This window comes from Talpa occidentalis, unplaced genomic scaffold (genome assembly GCF_014898055.3).
Source record: "Talpa occidentalis isolate TD23 unplaced genomic scaffold, MPIMG_talOcc4v2.1 talOcc4.2, whole genome shotgun sequence".
NCBI lineage: Eukaryota > Metazoa > Chordata > Mammalia > Eulipotyphla > Talpidae > Talpa > Talpa occidentalis.
The window spans coordinates 23,636,265-23,652,647 of NW_023602073.1; the positions used below are offsets into that span (position 1 = coordinate 23,636,265).

Here is a 16,383-nt window from a genome sequence, read left to right on the forward strand (position 1 = left end):
GGGGAGCAGCGGGAGAGACAGGAGAGGTCTGCTGCACCATGTGGGTAGCTCCCTGGCCGGGTATTGAACTTGTGCTGCCGTGGCTGCCGATAGCTCCTTAGTGCTGAGACTTAACCCCTTGTGCCACCAGGGAGGCCACAGTGAATATTTTTGACCACCTACTCATGTAGTTGGCACTCTTAAGAGTAAAATGCATGTAGGACTAGGATGAACAAATGGAAGGAAATGCCAGAATGTTAAGTTTTGCCTTTGAGTAAAAGCACTCTGCATAGGTTTCTCTTTTTAGATACAATTCTCCACATTTCCATCATAAGTGTTATTACGTTCACAGGGAAAAAAATGATTAGCTTTTATTGGGGTAAAATATACATAACACAAAATTCTCCATCTTACCCATTTTTAAGAGTCCAATTAAGGACATTCATGATGTTGTGCAACCACCACCGGCACCACCATCTCCAAGATATTTTTATCTTCCCAGATGGAAACTCTGTACCAGGGAATGGCCATTCCCCTGTCCTCCCCCTGCCCCCCCCCAAACTGTTTGATGAATTTGCCTATCCTCAGTACCGATAGGCATGGGACGATGGGTGTCCTTCTGTGTCTCACGTGCTTCACTTAGCTTAATGGTTTCAAGGTTTATCATTTGGTAGCTTGTGCCAGAATTTCACTTCCCCTTTAGGGCGGGATAATATTCCAACCTTATGAGAAAAGGAAGCCATACAATGCAACACTTGCTTGAAGGGAGTATTACAACATTTTATTTGTTCATTCATTGTTGATGGATCCCAAGATTGTCTCCTCCTTTTATCTGTAATGAACAATGCTGTCAGCAACATTATCTTTTTGAGTCCCTGCTGTCAGTTCTTTGGAGTGTGGAATTGGAGTGGAATTGCTGGAGTATGTGGTCATTTTATGTCTGACATTTTGAGGAACCATCAAACTATTTCCACATAGCTGCAACAATTTACAATCCTACCAGAAACACACAAGGGCTCTAAATTCTCAGTGTTCTCACCAACCTTTCATTTCCTGGTTTTTGTTTTTTTAAAGAATACCCATTCTAATGATCATGATGCATCCCCTTAGTGGTTTGGATTTGCATTTCCCTAATGATTGACATTGTTTCTTTCCATGTGCTTATTGGCCATTTGTGTATCTTTGGAGGAATGTCTATCTTTCCATCATTTTTTAATTAGGGTGTTCGTTTGTTGATATTGAGTTATAGGGATTCTTTATATACTCTGGACATTTAGCCCATATTAGGTATATAAGATTTGCAAAAAAAAATCTATTCTGTGTGGGTTATCTTTTCACTCTCTTGATGGTGTCCTTTGTTGTGCAGATTTTAATTTTGATGTTGTCTATTTTATCTCCACTTTGTTGCCTATGCCATGAAGGTTTTTCCCCCTGTTTTCTTGTAATAGTTATATGGTTTTATCTCTTAAGCTTAGGTGTTTGATTCATTTTGGGTTAACTTTATGTTGTAAAGGAAGGATCTGACCTCATTCTTTTACAGTCTTCTCACTCTTGTCAAAATTAATCAGCCATATATACACGGAATTATTTCTGGGTTCTTCATTGGTCTGTATGTCTGACCTTAGGGCAATACCATACTGTTTTAATTACTGTCACTTTGTGGTGAGTTTTGAAATCAAAGTGTGAGCCCTTTACCTTTGCTCTTAATTTTACAGATTGTTCAAGCTATTTGGGAAACACATTTATTTATTTTTAGAGATTTACTGCTTGTAGAGCTATGTATAATTTCTACTTTATGAAATGATTCATTTATCCTGTAATAATTTTATGAAACTGACAATTGTGTATTTATGCTCTTAATTATAGAAGAAGTATCCATGTGAAAATACCATTGTGAAGAGAATGCAGTCTCTCCAGCTGGACAGTGTAGCCATACCTCCCAGCAGGTCAAATTCAGGTAACTTACACTCTGATCAAAAATTTATTTCTTCATTTATTTATTTGCTCATCCATTCACTCTTCTCACACTTTTCACAACCATATGAGAAATAGAAGACACACTATAAAAGTTAACACTTGCCTTAATGGAATTGTTACCTATTCAGGAGTCAAGAAACAATATTCGAAATATTAAGTAACCAGATATTCAACAAAATCATAAAGTATCCTGAATTTAAGAGGCCGTATATATCTGATGGGGAGAAAGTGAACAGGTCAGGAAAAGGAAGGGGAAGTATATGAAAACAAAGTCTTTGAGGATGTGAGGGTAGCTAGATCCAGAGTTTAAGCAAAGAGGGGTCCTGGACCAAGCAAGGACACTTTTTTCATTACATCATGAGCAGAGGTAAGGATATAGAATACTGACACCAATGTTAGCTGTCTGTTCTGGAGTAAGTAACTTAACCACTTGTAAACCTAATAACTGCTCCCACTTTGACAGCACTTTTAAAGAATAAAAGAACTGGGCCTCGTGGTAGCGTAGGGGTTAAGTTTCAATGCTATGATCTCTAAGGCCTGAGTTCAATCCCCGGCCAGGGAGCTGACCCACGTGGTGCAGCAGACCTCTCCTGTCTCGCCCGCTGCTCCCTTCAGCAGTATATTTCAGTACATCTACATGTTCTGCTCCCTACTCTGTCTCTAGTGAATCCTCTCACCCATCGCACCTCTGGCCTACACTTCAGTTCTATGCAAAAATTAAAAATAAAGAAAAGAACCCATGAGAATCCCATTTTCCAACCGTGACTCACATCTAGGAGACAACCACCTTCTCTGTTCCAGCACAAGACCCTTCTGTTCTTGGTAATTCTGCAGGTGACCTTTCCTGCTGCTTGTTAGCACCCCCTAGTGCACTCACTGCTTGGCAGTGACCCCCAACTCTTTTTTTTTTAAGAGATTTATTTATTTATGCATACAACAATTGGGGTATAGGCCAGAGTTGTGGGGGTGAGAGGATTCACCAGAGACAGAGTAGGGAACAGAGCAGGCAGATGTAATGAAATACACTGCTGAGGGGAGTAGCGGTGAGTCAGGAGAGGTCTGCTGCACCATGTGGTTCAGCTCCCTGGCCGGGGATCGAACTTGTGCTGCAGTGGCAGTGGATTGCTTCATAGTGCTGTGTCTTAACCCTTTGCACCACCAGGGAGGCCTGGCTCCCACTCTACCTGTGTTGCCATGGGAAGAGGGTTCTCCTCAACAATTTTCCCTTTGTTCTTCAGGTTTCCAGTATGTCACTCTGAGGTGGAGACTTATAGTAGGGGTCAGTTTTTATTTTCCTTTTTCTTATTTTGTGAAACTCAATGTTGACCATTTGTTCCCAGCCACAGAACAGCCCAATTCGCTGCACAGCTCACAAGGGCTCGGGACGGGCCCCGTGGAGGAGTCCTGGTTTGCACCCTACCCGGACCAGCAGCCGGAGGAGAACGAGCTCAGCCTGCAGAGTAAACTCCAGGAAGAAGCCAACTACCACCTTTACGGCAGCCGCATGGACAGGCAGACAAAACAGCAGCCCAGACAGAATGTGGCTTATAATAGAGAGGAGGAAAGAAGACGAAGGGTTTCCCATGACCCTTTTGCACAGCAGAAACCTCATGAGAACGCTCAGAGCCCAGGGATGATGGGGCCTACTTACCCCAGTGCAGCCGGCCGGGCAGGGCTGACCAGCCAGCTCCCATCATGTTACTGGAGCAATGGACTGTCCACCCAGCCTGGTTTTGGAGCAAGACCACTGGATCCGTTTGCAGCGAGTTCAGGAGTTTGGCAAGGGCCAAATTTTAACTACATGTTAAGCCAGCATAAACCCGCAGTGCCTGAGACCAGCACATTTGGGAACACGCCCACCATGCCCTTCAGCTCCCTGCCATGGAGAGGTAATGGATCTTTACCAGTCTCCTTCTTACCTTTTCAAAATTCTTCTGCAAGTAGAGCAGCCGCTAGCTTTATGGTTGATGATAAGGTGTGGTGGGGACAACAGGCCAGTTGTTTGGATTCCGCAGCTGCCCGCAACACTGGCTTCTGTGGCCTGGGCCCGTCTCAGGCTGGGGAGGGTTCACCACAGTCCTTGCCAACGGCAGGATCTTCCTCTCTAACCTGAGTCACAGTGGTCCCATTAGACCTGAGCTCTGATGTCAATGAAGGTGTCCCCTTACATTCTTGCAATTCCTTCCTGTTTTCAGAAGGTAAGAAGTAAGTCTTGGTTGTTTTTTTAATGATTTATTTATTTATGCATACAAGAACTGGGGTACAGGCCAGAGGTGCAGGGGGTGAGAGGACTCGCCAGAGACAGAGTGGAGAACAAAACAGACTGACTGAAATACACTGCTGAGGGGAGCAGCGGGCGAGACAGGAGAGGTCTGCTGCACCATGTGGGTAGCTTCCTGGCCGGAGATTGAACTTATGCTGCAGTGGCTGCGGACAGCTTCATAGGTTGCGTTTTAACCCCTTGCGCCACCAGCGAGGCCCCAAGTTTTGGTTATTTTTGTTTCTTACATAGGCCAAAGGCTACCATTTGCAATGAAAAGTTTTCTTTCAATTCTCATCTCTTTCAGGTTCAAGTGAAAAATAGTTAATAGTAGTTACTGGTAGTCAACAGTAGAAGGGATTTGATTTAGCATCCTGCAACCTAGTCGAATACTTCTTATAATACCACTTTATCCACATGAGTGGCGTCTATTAATGGTCTCCCCTGTGTGCCCTGAGAATCTTGAGATCAGCTCAGGTAGAGGAAGCTTTGAGAACATAGTACTCAATCATAATGTCTTTCAAAAGGCCAAAGTTTCCAAAAACTTCAATGGGAACATTCTGGATCCCTCCCCGCTCCCCCACTAAGAGGTATTATCGTAAGATATATTGGGTCAAGCATTAAACAGAATTTAAGTCATATAGAATCATACGGGTGAAAGGCTCTTTTATTTCCTTTGTGTCTAGGAATGAAATTTTTTTTAGTGTTGCCATCACATCATTTTATTTGTTCATGATTACTAAAAAAAAATTCTGAGGCAAATATACTGCACGATGCCACAAAGTTTTCCAGGCACTGGGAAGACAACAAAGGACAAACACCCTGAGTCCCTGCCCTTGTGGAGCATTTTTAAATAAATCCTAGGGCATGGAAGGCAGACCATAAAGCGTGAAGAGATTGGTCATTTTTTATACTGTCACTATATGCAAAACCCAACCACACTAGAAATCTCCCTGTGTCCCCTTCCAGTAGCTGCTTTCGCCAGTGACAAATATACTGGGATCTGTGAATTACTCCGAGTTGTAAGTGAAGGTGTCCACTTCAGGGGAGGAAGAGACTTGAATCTCTGATAAATAATGGAATTATCTGTGTTTCTACCCCTAAAGACAAGCCTACAGAGCACCAAATGGCCATAGCCACACGGTAAATAAACAAGTAGAGTTTCTCAATTTGCAAATTTAACTGATTTTGCACATTTAACTGATTCTTCCCCTTCTGTTATCGCTTTATCCTAACTCTGCATCTAATGTGGTTTTCTAATTTGCCAAGCTGTGGAGGAGTGTGTGTCTCTACCAGAAATGGCATAGTGAGAAGAAGCATTTCTTTAAAAAAAAAAAAAAAAGATTTATTTATTTATGCATACAAGAGCTGGGGTACAGAACCAAGGTGCAGGGAGTGGGGAGGGGGTGAGAGGATTCACCAGAGACAGAGTGGGGAGCAGAACAGGAGGAATGACTGAAATACGCTGCTGAGGGGAGCAGCGGGCGAGACAGGAGAGGTCTGCTGCGCCATGTGGGTAGCTCCCTGGGTGGCTGAGTATCGAACTTAGGCTGCAGAGGTTGCGGACAGCTTCATAGGTTGCATCTTAACCCCTTGCACCACCAGGGAGGCCCAAGAGAAGAAGCATTTCTTCCTGATGAAACAGCTACCAGGCCCCTTCCTTTGCATTCAGAGCGATGATTTTAAGTGAGGCCAGAAACAGAAAGCTCCTGGGAGCAAGTTGGCTGACTCCTGCGCTGGTCCCCATGGTGCCACCCACTGCCCGACTCTGTGCAGGTCACGTCTCCTCTCTGGCGTCCATTGTCCTCAGCTGAGGAAGGAAAATGCTAGAGCTGGAAGGCGGCGCATTGCCAGGTCCCTGGTGCTCCTAGTACTGCCCCCATTTCTCCATTTCACAACTATTACGGTTTTTCCTAGTGGCCAGATTTGAGCAGGCAGCCAGCCAAAAAGCACTGAGTGAGAAACACAGGCGGGGTGCAGAGCTGCCGGGTGGAACCCTAGCTGGGTCACATGCTGGCTGACTTCCCCTCTATCTGCGCAAAGACTATTGGGTGATGGAGCATCAGGCAGAGAGGTGGGGGCTGGGAAGACTGCATAGGCTCAGCTCTGGTCTGATACTCAGGGAATAAATGCACAGTCAGTGGCGGCTGCTGTGCTGGTTACCATGACAGTCATTATTGACAAAGAACATGTAGGCAAGAAAAGCCTTTAGAAGCAAAAGCTAAGCCTTAGAGCCCATCCTTACCCAGGGGTTCTTCACTGGGATTCGGGAACCTCAGTTGGGGTAGCCTCATGAACCACCTAAAATACACAGTATTTCTGTGTGTGCACATGTACATTTCTTACACCTTCTGGTAGAGAAGGCCCCTGTTTTCCTTGTCCTGCTTGAAGAACATGCCGGGAAGTGTGTGTGGTGTGGGGCCCAGGAGACTGTGGAGGTGCTGAGAGCCACACCCATCACCTCCCTCCACAGCCCTGTCTTATCTTCAGCTCACTCTCCCCTACAGATGTGCACTCTGTGTCCTTTAGTGACTGCAGTAGGACTCAACAAATTCAATTCAGCATGAATATAACCAAACTTGTACCACAGTGTCCTGGGGTTAGGATCATGCAGAATACAGGAAGGAACGAATGCAATCCCTGCTCTCTAAGGACTCGTCCGATAGAGACAAGTCACACTAACCTTCCTGGGTACAAAGCAGCCTAGGACAGAGCCGCTGTGGCTAAGAAGGCTACAGTGGAGGGTCATGGAAGAAGACAGATTTCAACCTGGGCTGTGTTAATAACCCATGAAGAGACAGGAATAGCTTGCAAAAGACACAAAGGTTATATTCATGAGTCAGTGGGAAGCCTGGTGTGACTGGAGTCTAGATTGGAGAGAAGGAGCAGGTGGTGAAAGAAAGATGAGGGAGAGGTTAGTTAGGCTGAAGCTCTGGTTGGCCTCAGGCACTGAGCTGAGAGGTCCGGTTTGACCATATTTAGGGAAAGATCCTTATCAGGTGCTTGGCTGTCAAGATGCCACTGGGAAATGTGACCAAGCCTTGTTGTTTTCTTCATCTACCTCCATTCTCTGATTTGATGGTGACCATGTGTTTGTTGTTTTTTCTCAATGGTGAGAAAATGTACCAAAATTTACCTTCTTAACCATTCAGCAGCATTAAGTTGCTGGGTGACTATCCCCACCGTCCATCTCCAGAACTTGGTCATCTCTCTACCTGAAATTCATCAGATGCTACCTCTCCACTGTCCCCCCACCTTTCAGCCTCTGTCACCAACCTCCTGTGTTCTGTGACTGTGTATTTGGTTCATCTGGGTACCCCATACAAATGGAGCCATATAGTATTTGTCCATTTGTGACCACTTATTTCACTTAGAACAATGGCCTCAATAGTAGTGTGTGTCAGGATTTTGTTTTTAATGGCTGAATAATACTCTATGATGTATATAGACCACATCTAGCTTATCTATTCATTTGTTGGTGGACACTTGGGTCGCTTTCATTTTTTGGCTATTGTGAATAATGCAGCTGTGCACAGATGCGTATGAATATCTTCGAGATGCTACTTTCAGGGTGGAGTATAAAGCAAGAGAGGTGGAATTACTGGATCATACCATAATTCTATTTTTAATTTTTTGAGGAATCCCTGTACTGTTCACCACAATGGTGGTACCATTTTACTTTCCTACCAGCTGTGTAAAGCTCAAGTGAAAGCTCAACGTTTCTGATCAATGAGTCCTTAAGAGGCATTTTTTTTTAATATTTATTTATTATTTTTTATTTTTTACATCATTGTAAGATTGATTTATTTATGCATACAAGAACTGGGGTACAGGCTAGAGGTGTCAATGGTGATCATGGTAAGAGGATTCACCAGAGACAGAGTGGGGAGCAAAACAAGTGGTTCTACTAAAATACACTGCTGAGAGGAGCAGCGGGCCATTCAGGAGAGGTCTGCTGCGCTATGTGGGTCACCTCCCTGGCTGCTTGGGGATTGAACTCGCGCTGCAGTGGTTGTGAATAGCTTCATAGGTTGCGTCTTAACCCCTTGCGCCACCAGGGAGGCTTCCATTGTTGTTGTTTTTTTTAAGATTATTTATTTACACAAGAACTGGGTGAATCACGGGATTTACACTGTTCTTGTATGAATGAATAAATAAATCTCAAGAAAAACAAATCAGGGCCTCCTGGTGACACAGCAGGTTGAGTGCAGTGCTGTGAAGCTGTTTGCAACCTCTGCAGTGCGGGTTTGATCCCGGCCAGCTGTGCTCGCTTCGGCAGCACATATACTAAAATTGATCCCGGCCAGCTGGTGAGAATCCCACATGGTGCGGCAGACCTCTCCTGTCTCACCCACTGCTCCCCTCAGCCATGTATTTTGGTCGTCTGCCGGTTTTGCTCCCCACTCTGTCTCTGGTGAATCCTCTCACCCTCCCTCACCTCTGGCCTATACCCCAGCTCTTATATAAAAATAAATAAATCTTTAAAAAAAAAATCAATATTTGCTTCACCCCTCAGGTGTAGTCCCCATAGAATTTCCTTCACCAGTGCCCCCATGCACCATCACCTCAGTCCCCTCTGCTGGGACTCCCTCCCTCTTATTCTTCTCCCTCCTCCCCTCCCCCCCCCCACAGGATGTCTCTTGTTTATAATTGTCTGTTTTTGCTTTGTTGTGTTTTGTATTGTTGTTATTTTTTTACACTGATGTCTTATTTGATTCCCCTATATTCCTCCTATAAGTGAAACCATCCGATATTTTTCTTTTTCCTTCTGACTTATTTCACTTAAAGATTTATTTATTTATGCATACAAGAACTGGGGTACAGTATCTCCACATCCTTGCTGACACTTGTCATTTTCTGTTTTGTTTTTATAGTAGTCATCCTAATGGATATGAGGTGGTTCAGTCAGTCATATTTTAAGGAAATTATCAAAGCATAGCACAGGATAAATAATATAACTGAAACATTTGAAGTCCCTACCCCCTTACCACAGTATTTTTTATCCTCTAGCTTTCACATTAGACCTGCTTACAGCTGCGTGTTTCTTTCCATGCAGATGAGACTCCCAAATGTTCCATCTACAACAGCAGTGGCATTCAGATCGGAGACCATAATTACATGGAGGTTTCTGGCATGAGCACTGCATTCCCGGACAACATGTGCATGAACTTGAACACTGAGTCAGCTTCCATGTACCAAGATATCTTTGGTAAGATGCCTCTTGGGAGCTGACCCACATGGCGCAGCATACCTCTCCTGTCTCACCCGCTGCTCCTCTCAGCAGTGTGTTTCAGTTAGTCTGCCTGTTCTGTTCCCCATTCTGTCTCTGGTGAATCCTCTCACCCCCTACACCTCCTGCCTACACCCCAGTGTTACGTTGGGCAACACACTGATAAAGAACCAGGAGTCATGGAGCAGGCTACATAATGTAGGATACTGCTGAAGAGCAAGATCCTGGCTGTTTTTACTGATAGAATAATCATACAGCATCAGTTACATGGGTTAGGAGGACAAGGAGAAAAGGATGGGCGAAACTAGGCAATGTCATCAAGGGCTTTGGGAGGGACATGAGTCTGCTGACCAGACAACTCTTTATCTGCTTGATGACCAAGTGTTGTAATTGAAACCAGACCCCAGACTCCTGGCCATGGCCCTAATCTTATCAACAAGGCATTCCATTGATCAGCTTCTGGGATCCCTTGTCATCCATTGGTCCTTGATCCCCTGGGCGTTCCCGGTAATACCTCATGATGCATACCCTTCCCAGGGTGATCAAGCTTTCTGCTCTTGATTGATTTGAAAGGCATCTTATAAAGTTTGGCTCCTATGACTGATTGACTGGTTCTGAAGGGCAGTTCTGACCTTGTATAGGAATGCAGAACTGTAGGTAACAATAATGGTGGCCAAACAGGCCACTTAAGTTTAGCAGACCCATACCCCAGTTCTTTTTTTTTTTTAATTTATTTTTTAAATTATTTTATGTATTTTTTACATCATTTTTCATTTTTGTACAATGTATGCATTTTCATCTTGGTTATAGTCCCCGTAAGATTCCCACCACCCATTCACCCATGAACTCTCACTATGGTCCCTTATGCTCTTCCCGCCATTGATTTGCTTCTACTCCCTTCTCCCCCCCCATAGTGTGTCTCTGATTTATAGCTGCTGTTGATTTTGATTTTTACTTATTATAATTTGTTTTTTTTTTCCCTGATCCCTTATTTAGATCCTCTATCCTGCTATAAGTAAGATATTCCAGTATTTTTCTTTTTCTTTCTGGCTTATTTCACTGAGCATGATCCCTTCCCGCTCCATCCTTGTTGCTGCGAATGGCATGAGTTTATTTTTTTTAATTGCTGAGTAATAGTCCATTGTGTATATATACCACATCTTCTTCATCCAGACATCTGTTTTTGGGCATTTGGGTTGTTTCGATAGCTTACCTATTGTAAATAGTGCTGCAATAAGCATGGGGTGCAGGTGCCCTTTTTTTTTTTTTTTTTTTTTTTAAAGATTTATTTATTTATTTATACAAGCACTGGGTACAGTAAGAAGCACGGGAGGGTGAGAGAATTCACCAGAGCCAGAGCAGGGAGCAGAGCAGGCAGAAGGACCGAGGTACACTGCTGAGGGGAGCAGCGGGCGGCAGGAGAGGTCTGCGCGCCATGTGGGACCCTCCTCTGGTGGCCGGGGAGCAGCCGGGGATCGAACCGGTGCTGAAGAGGCTGCAGGCAGCTTCACAACCCAGTGCTCAACCGCTGCGCCACCAGGGAGGCCCGCAGGTGCCCTTTTGAATTAATGTTTTTGTGTCCTTTGGGTAGATCCCTAGGAGTGGAATTGCTGGGTCATATGGAAGCTACATTTTTAGCAGACTGAGGAACCTCCACACAGCTTTCCATAGTGGTTGGACCAGTTTGCACTCTCACCAGCAGTGCAGGAGAGTTCCTTTTTCTCCACATCCTCACCAACATTTGTTGTTGCTAGTTTTTTTAATATGTGCCATTCTTACTGGCCATACCCCAGTTCTTGTATGCATAAATAAAAAAAATCTTTAAAAAAAATGCTTCTTAAGCACTCATTGATCAGGAACACTGAGCTTTCGCTGTACCTGAATGCATTCACAGACTGGATGGCCTGTTTCCTTGAATAAGTAAGTGGAACATGAACAGTTGGTTGAAGGGGATCATGAGTGGTACAAGTTTAATTCTGGTGATGTTTAAATAAGTGGAAAATGTGCCACTTATTTAAGGGCACATTTGCCCCACAAAGGGCAAAAACTGGTATTATAAACATGCTATAAATAGGGCCACAGGCTGAATTGTGTCGAACTGCCTCTCACATAAGCCGGGGATTCGTTCCCAAAACGACCACCTATAGCTCAGACACACATCTGTTGGGGGGAAGAGAGTTCCTGTTATAATTTACAGACAGACTCTTTTTTTTTTTAATAATAAATTTTATTTTTATATTCCCCATACAATTGCAACCCCCTTATTTTGACCCCAATCCCTCCTCTCCTGTCCCCTACCCCCATAGAGTGTCTCTGGTTCATTGTCCATAGTTCATAGTTGATTTTGAGTTTCACTTTCTTATAGTTATTCATTTTCCTGGTCCCTTATTTAAGTTTTCTAGATTCCTGCTATGAGGGAGACCATCTGGTATTTTTCTTTTTCTTTCTGGCTTATTTCGCTGAGCATGATCCCTTCCAGCGCCATCCATGTTGCTGCAAATTGCATGTGTTTATCTTTTTTGAATGCTGAGTAATATTCCATGGTATATATGTACCACATCTTCTTGATCCAGTCATCTATTTTTGGGCATTTGGGTTGTTTCCAAAGCTTAACTATTGTAAATAGTGCTGCTATAAACATAGGGGTGCAGGTGCTCTTTGGAATTGATGTTTCTGTGTCCTTTGGGTAAATACCTAGGAGTGCAATTGCTGGATCATATGGAAGCTCTATGTTTAGTAGGTCCGGAAATCTCCACACAGCTCTCCATAGTGGTTGGACCAGTTTGCACTCCCACCAACAGTGCAGGAGAGTTCCTTTTTCTCCACACCCTCGCCAACATTTGTTGTTGCTAGTTTTTTTTAATATGTGCCATTCTCACTGGTGTAAGATGGTATCTCATGGTAGTTTTGATTTGCATTTCCCTGATGACAAGTGATGTTGAACATTTTTTCATATGCCTGTTGGCCATTTGCATTTCCTCTTCAGAGAAGTTTCTTTTTAGCTCTTCTGCCCATTTTTTGACTGGATTATTTTCTTTGTTGTTGTTGAGTCTCATCAGCTCTTTGCAGATTTTTGTGATCAGTCCTTTATCATTAGTGTTGTGTGCAAAAATGTTCTCCCAGTTGGTGGGGTTTCTCTTTGTTTTGGTTATTGTCTCTTTTGCTGTGCAGAAGCTCTTTAATTTGATGTAGTCCCAGCTGTTTATCTTTGCCTTCACTATCACTGCTTTGGGTGATGTGTCTCTAAAGATGTCTTTGATGTGCATATCCTGTAGTGTTTCGCCTATATTTCCTTCTATGTATTTTATGGTTTCAGGTCTTATGTCTAGTTCTTTAATCCATTTTGAGTTGGTTTTTGTGTATGGTGTGAGGTAGTGGTCAAGCTTCATTCTTTTGCATGTAGCGACCCAATTTTCCCAGCACCATTTATTGAACAAACTTTCTTTGCTCCAATGCATAGTCTTTGCTCCTTTGTCAAAGATTAGTTGACCATAAATCTGTGGGTTTATTTCTGGATTTTCTATTCGATTCTATTGGTCTGTATGTCTGTTCTTGTTCCAATACCATGCAGTTTTGATGATTATGGCTTTGTAGTATAGTTTGAAGTCTGGGCGTGTGATGCCTCCATTCCCTTCTTTTTTTTTTTTCAGGAGAGCTTTGGCTATTCCGGGTTTTCGGTGATTCCATATGAATTTCATCAATAATTGTTCTATTTCTTTGAAGAATGACATTGAAATTTTGATTGGAATAGCATTGAATCTGTATATTGCTTTTGGTAGGATGGCCATTTTAATAATGTTTATTCTTCCAATCCATGAGCAGGGGATGTCTTTCTATTTCTTTTAACAGTGTTTTATAGTTTTCTTTGTATAGGTCCTTTACCTCTTTTGTTAGATTTATTCCCAAGTATTTGATTTTTTTTGTTTCAATAATAAAAGGGATGGTTTTTTTGATTTCTTCTTCTTCAGATTTATTGTTTGTGCACACAGACTCTTCATGGGTGAGAAGACCTACAAAATATATAGTCTAGTCAACAACTATAGAATTAAGAAGTTACCGTTTTCACTGCCTCTTGGTGCTCTTCGCTTTCCAGGGGGTCTTTGATGCTAGAATGTTCCATTGGGTTATAGCTGGATGCTGTCTTCTCTTTTCTCTTTGACAGATAATACCACTAGTGTGACTGATAAACACCTGGACCCCGTCAGGGACAAGCTGGGAAGGCACTGGAAAAAGTGTGCTCGTAAGCTGGGCTTCACTGAATCTCAGATCGATGAAATCGACCACGACTATGAGCGAGACGGACTGAGGGAAAAGGTTTACCAGATGCTCCAAAGGTGGCTCATGAGGGAAGGTAATAAGGGCGCCACCGTGGGAAAGCTGGCCTTTGCGCTCTTCCAGTCTTCCAGAATGGACCTTCTGGACCGGTTGATAAGCATCAGCCAGCGCTAACTCCAGGACGGGCTTCAGCTGTGTGAGGCAGTGTCCTCACTCAGCGGCCCACTGAGACCATGCCTCAATCATCAGGCATTCTTTTTACACTAATACGGGTTTTCTGTCTGCATAAACATCATTTCCTGCATTCCTCAATGGAGAATGGGGAAAGAAATCTATAGGAAACCACCTACAAAATAGGACAACCTATTCTTTCTTTTTTTTTTAAAGATTTTCTTACCCATGCATACAAGAACTGGTGCACAGGCCATATGCATGGTGGGTGAGAGGATCCACCAGAGACACATGGGGGAGCAAAACAGGTGGATTGACTGAAACACACTGCTGAGGGGACCAGCGGGTGAGACAGGAGAGGTCTGCTGCACCATGTGGGTAGCTCCCTGACCGGGGATCAAACTCATGCTGCAGTGCCTGCGGATAGCTTCATAGGTTGTGTCTTAACCCTTTGAGCCACCAGGGGGGCCGAGGACAACCTGTTCTTGAAGGCCTGAGACCCAGTCAAAAAAGAAACCCAATTGGATTTGGAAAGGGAAAGCAGAGAGATTTGAAGAAGACCAGTTTCTTTCCATTCATTCCATAACCTCACTTGTATTATTCACTGTTTCTCAGACTTTTTGTCTGAGTGAGGGGGAAAAAAAAATTCTGAGAATTTCAAGTCTACTTTCTTACATTGCAGTAAGAAAGTATGTTCGGAACATAGAAGAGTCAAATTCTCTGTTCTCTTCAAGTGGTATTTTTGGAGTCACAGCCCCCGGTCACCCCAAAAGGGTGACTTAAGTATCAAATGCTCTGTCAGTTGCTACAGGCTTCAGGAATTGCATGCAGTCTCAGCTCCATAAATAAATTTAAGGGACTTTAAGGAGCACTAAGAAGGGGGAAAAACGAGAGAGCAAAAATGTCCGAAGGAACCGACACAAGGAATTGCTACTAGTTATGACAACTCCCAAAATTCCTGGTGATGTTTGGGATTTTCCCTAGTGTACTTTATGCACTTTCCAACCCGTGCACTTTGAAGAGGGAGCAGGGATGCAGGGGAAGATTGATGTCTTTCCCCTCCACCCCGCACTGTGATGGGAGCCTGGGTGCTGATCACCGTGGGTTGCTTCCTCAGTTTACCCCAGGGCACTGTAGAAACTTTCTTTCTTCTGGGTGCTATGGTGTGAAAAAAGGAAAAAAAGACAGCTTCAGAAGCTGGTAATGGTGCTTAGCACCCGACCTTTCAAAGCCCATCTGTGACCCAGGAGTGAAGGAAGGACTAAGAAGGCTGGAACGTGGAGTCGCCGGGCTGTTGGCAGGCAGCCAGATCTTTGCTGGCCAGAGAGTGCAGCAGTCCGCTCAGTCCCCCAGAGTGGGAGGCAGGGGACCTCATGTTCAACCTGGATGTAGGAACAATCTTGTGGCTGGCAACAGTTGTTTCTGATTCTAAATCTCCTCCAGCAGACACACACACACACACACATACACAAAACAGGGCTGTAAAGCAGAATTTCTCAACCGTGGCCCTATTGGAATATTGGACTGGGTAATTTTCTCTCGTGGGAAGCTGTCCCGGGCATCGTAGGATGATTGGACACAGCCCTGGTGCTACATCACTCCATGCCAATAGCACTGTTACTCCTCTCGACCCCCCTCCAGCTGTGACAAAACTGCAGATCTTGCCGGGTGTTCCCTGGAAGGTCAGAATGGAGAAGAACACTGCTTTAAAGTAGTGAACCCAAGTTCTCATATCCACACTGACCTGGGCTCACCGCTCAGGTGCCAGGCAGCCCGAGACCACTTAGACTAAAGGGAAAATTGGAGGTGCTGAGGGCCCCCAAGACTTTGCCAGAAGGAGTGGGATGGTTTCTAGATGTATCATTTGTGCCTCTGTTCTAACAGTTGTTCTAAATTCCAGAGATTGTGTGCTGCTAAAAGATAAAAACAAAACATGTTGCCAAAGGACCTTTGAAAATAAAATTTTGTACTTCAAAAATAAGCCATGGAAATGGTGTGTTTGTAGAAATGAATCAGTTTGGGCTTCTCCGCTGTGTCTTTTTTTTTTTAAGATTTATTTATTTATACAAGAACTTGGGTACAGGCCAGAGGCACGGGAGGGTGAGACGATTCACCAGAGACAGAGCGGGGAGAACAGGCAGACAACCGAAACACTGCTGAGGGGAGCAGCAGGTGAGACAGGAGAGGTCTGCTGCGCCATGTGGGTATTTCCCTGGCCGCCAGGAATTGAACCTGTGCTGCAGAATCTTTAGACAGCATTACAGCACTGTGCTCAACCTGTTGCACCACTGGGGAGGCCCCATTCTCCACTGTGTCTTTATCGCGTGGGTGAGCATTTGCTGTTCCTACTCCCTTCTCGCCATTTGCTGTTGGCAGAAGAGAAGCTGATGGAAAGAAAAGGAGCTTCTGGACAGTGCCTTTTAGCTCTCGGGATGAGAACTCACTGTCCTGAGAACCCGCAGTGCTGGGGTCCTTCAAACAGGTCAGATGC

At 44.2% G+C, this 16,383-nt stretch overlaps 1 protein-coding gene across 1 annotated transcript in view; it reads left to right on the plus strand.

Annotated features, from left to right (window-relative positions):
* RIPK1 (receptor interacting serine/threonine kinase 1) overlaps positions 1 to 15,913 on the plus strand; it is a gene marked incomplete at its 5' end in the record, with an annotated part of 31,506 nt that extends 15,593 nt beyond the window's left edge. The window contains 4 exons of the mRNA XM_037518564.2: positions 1,846 to 1,936; positions 3,297 to 3,845; positions 9,273 to 9,425; positions 13,609 to 15,913. Coding sequence (XP_037374461.2) covers positions 1,846 to 1,936; positions 3,297 to 3,845; positions 9,273 to 9,425; positions 13,609 to 13,895 — 1,080 coding nt within the window. The remainder of the gene's footprint in view (positions 1 to 1,845; positions 1,937 to 3,296; positions 3,846 to 9,272; positions 9,426 to 13,608) is intronic.
* Between the last annotated feature and the right edge of the window lie 470 nt (positions 15,914 to 16,383).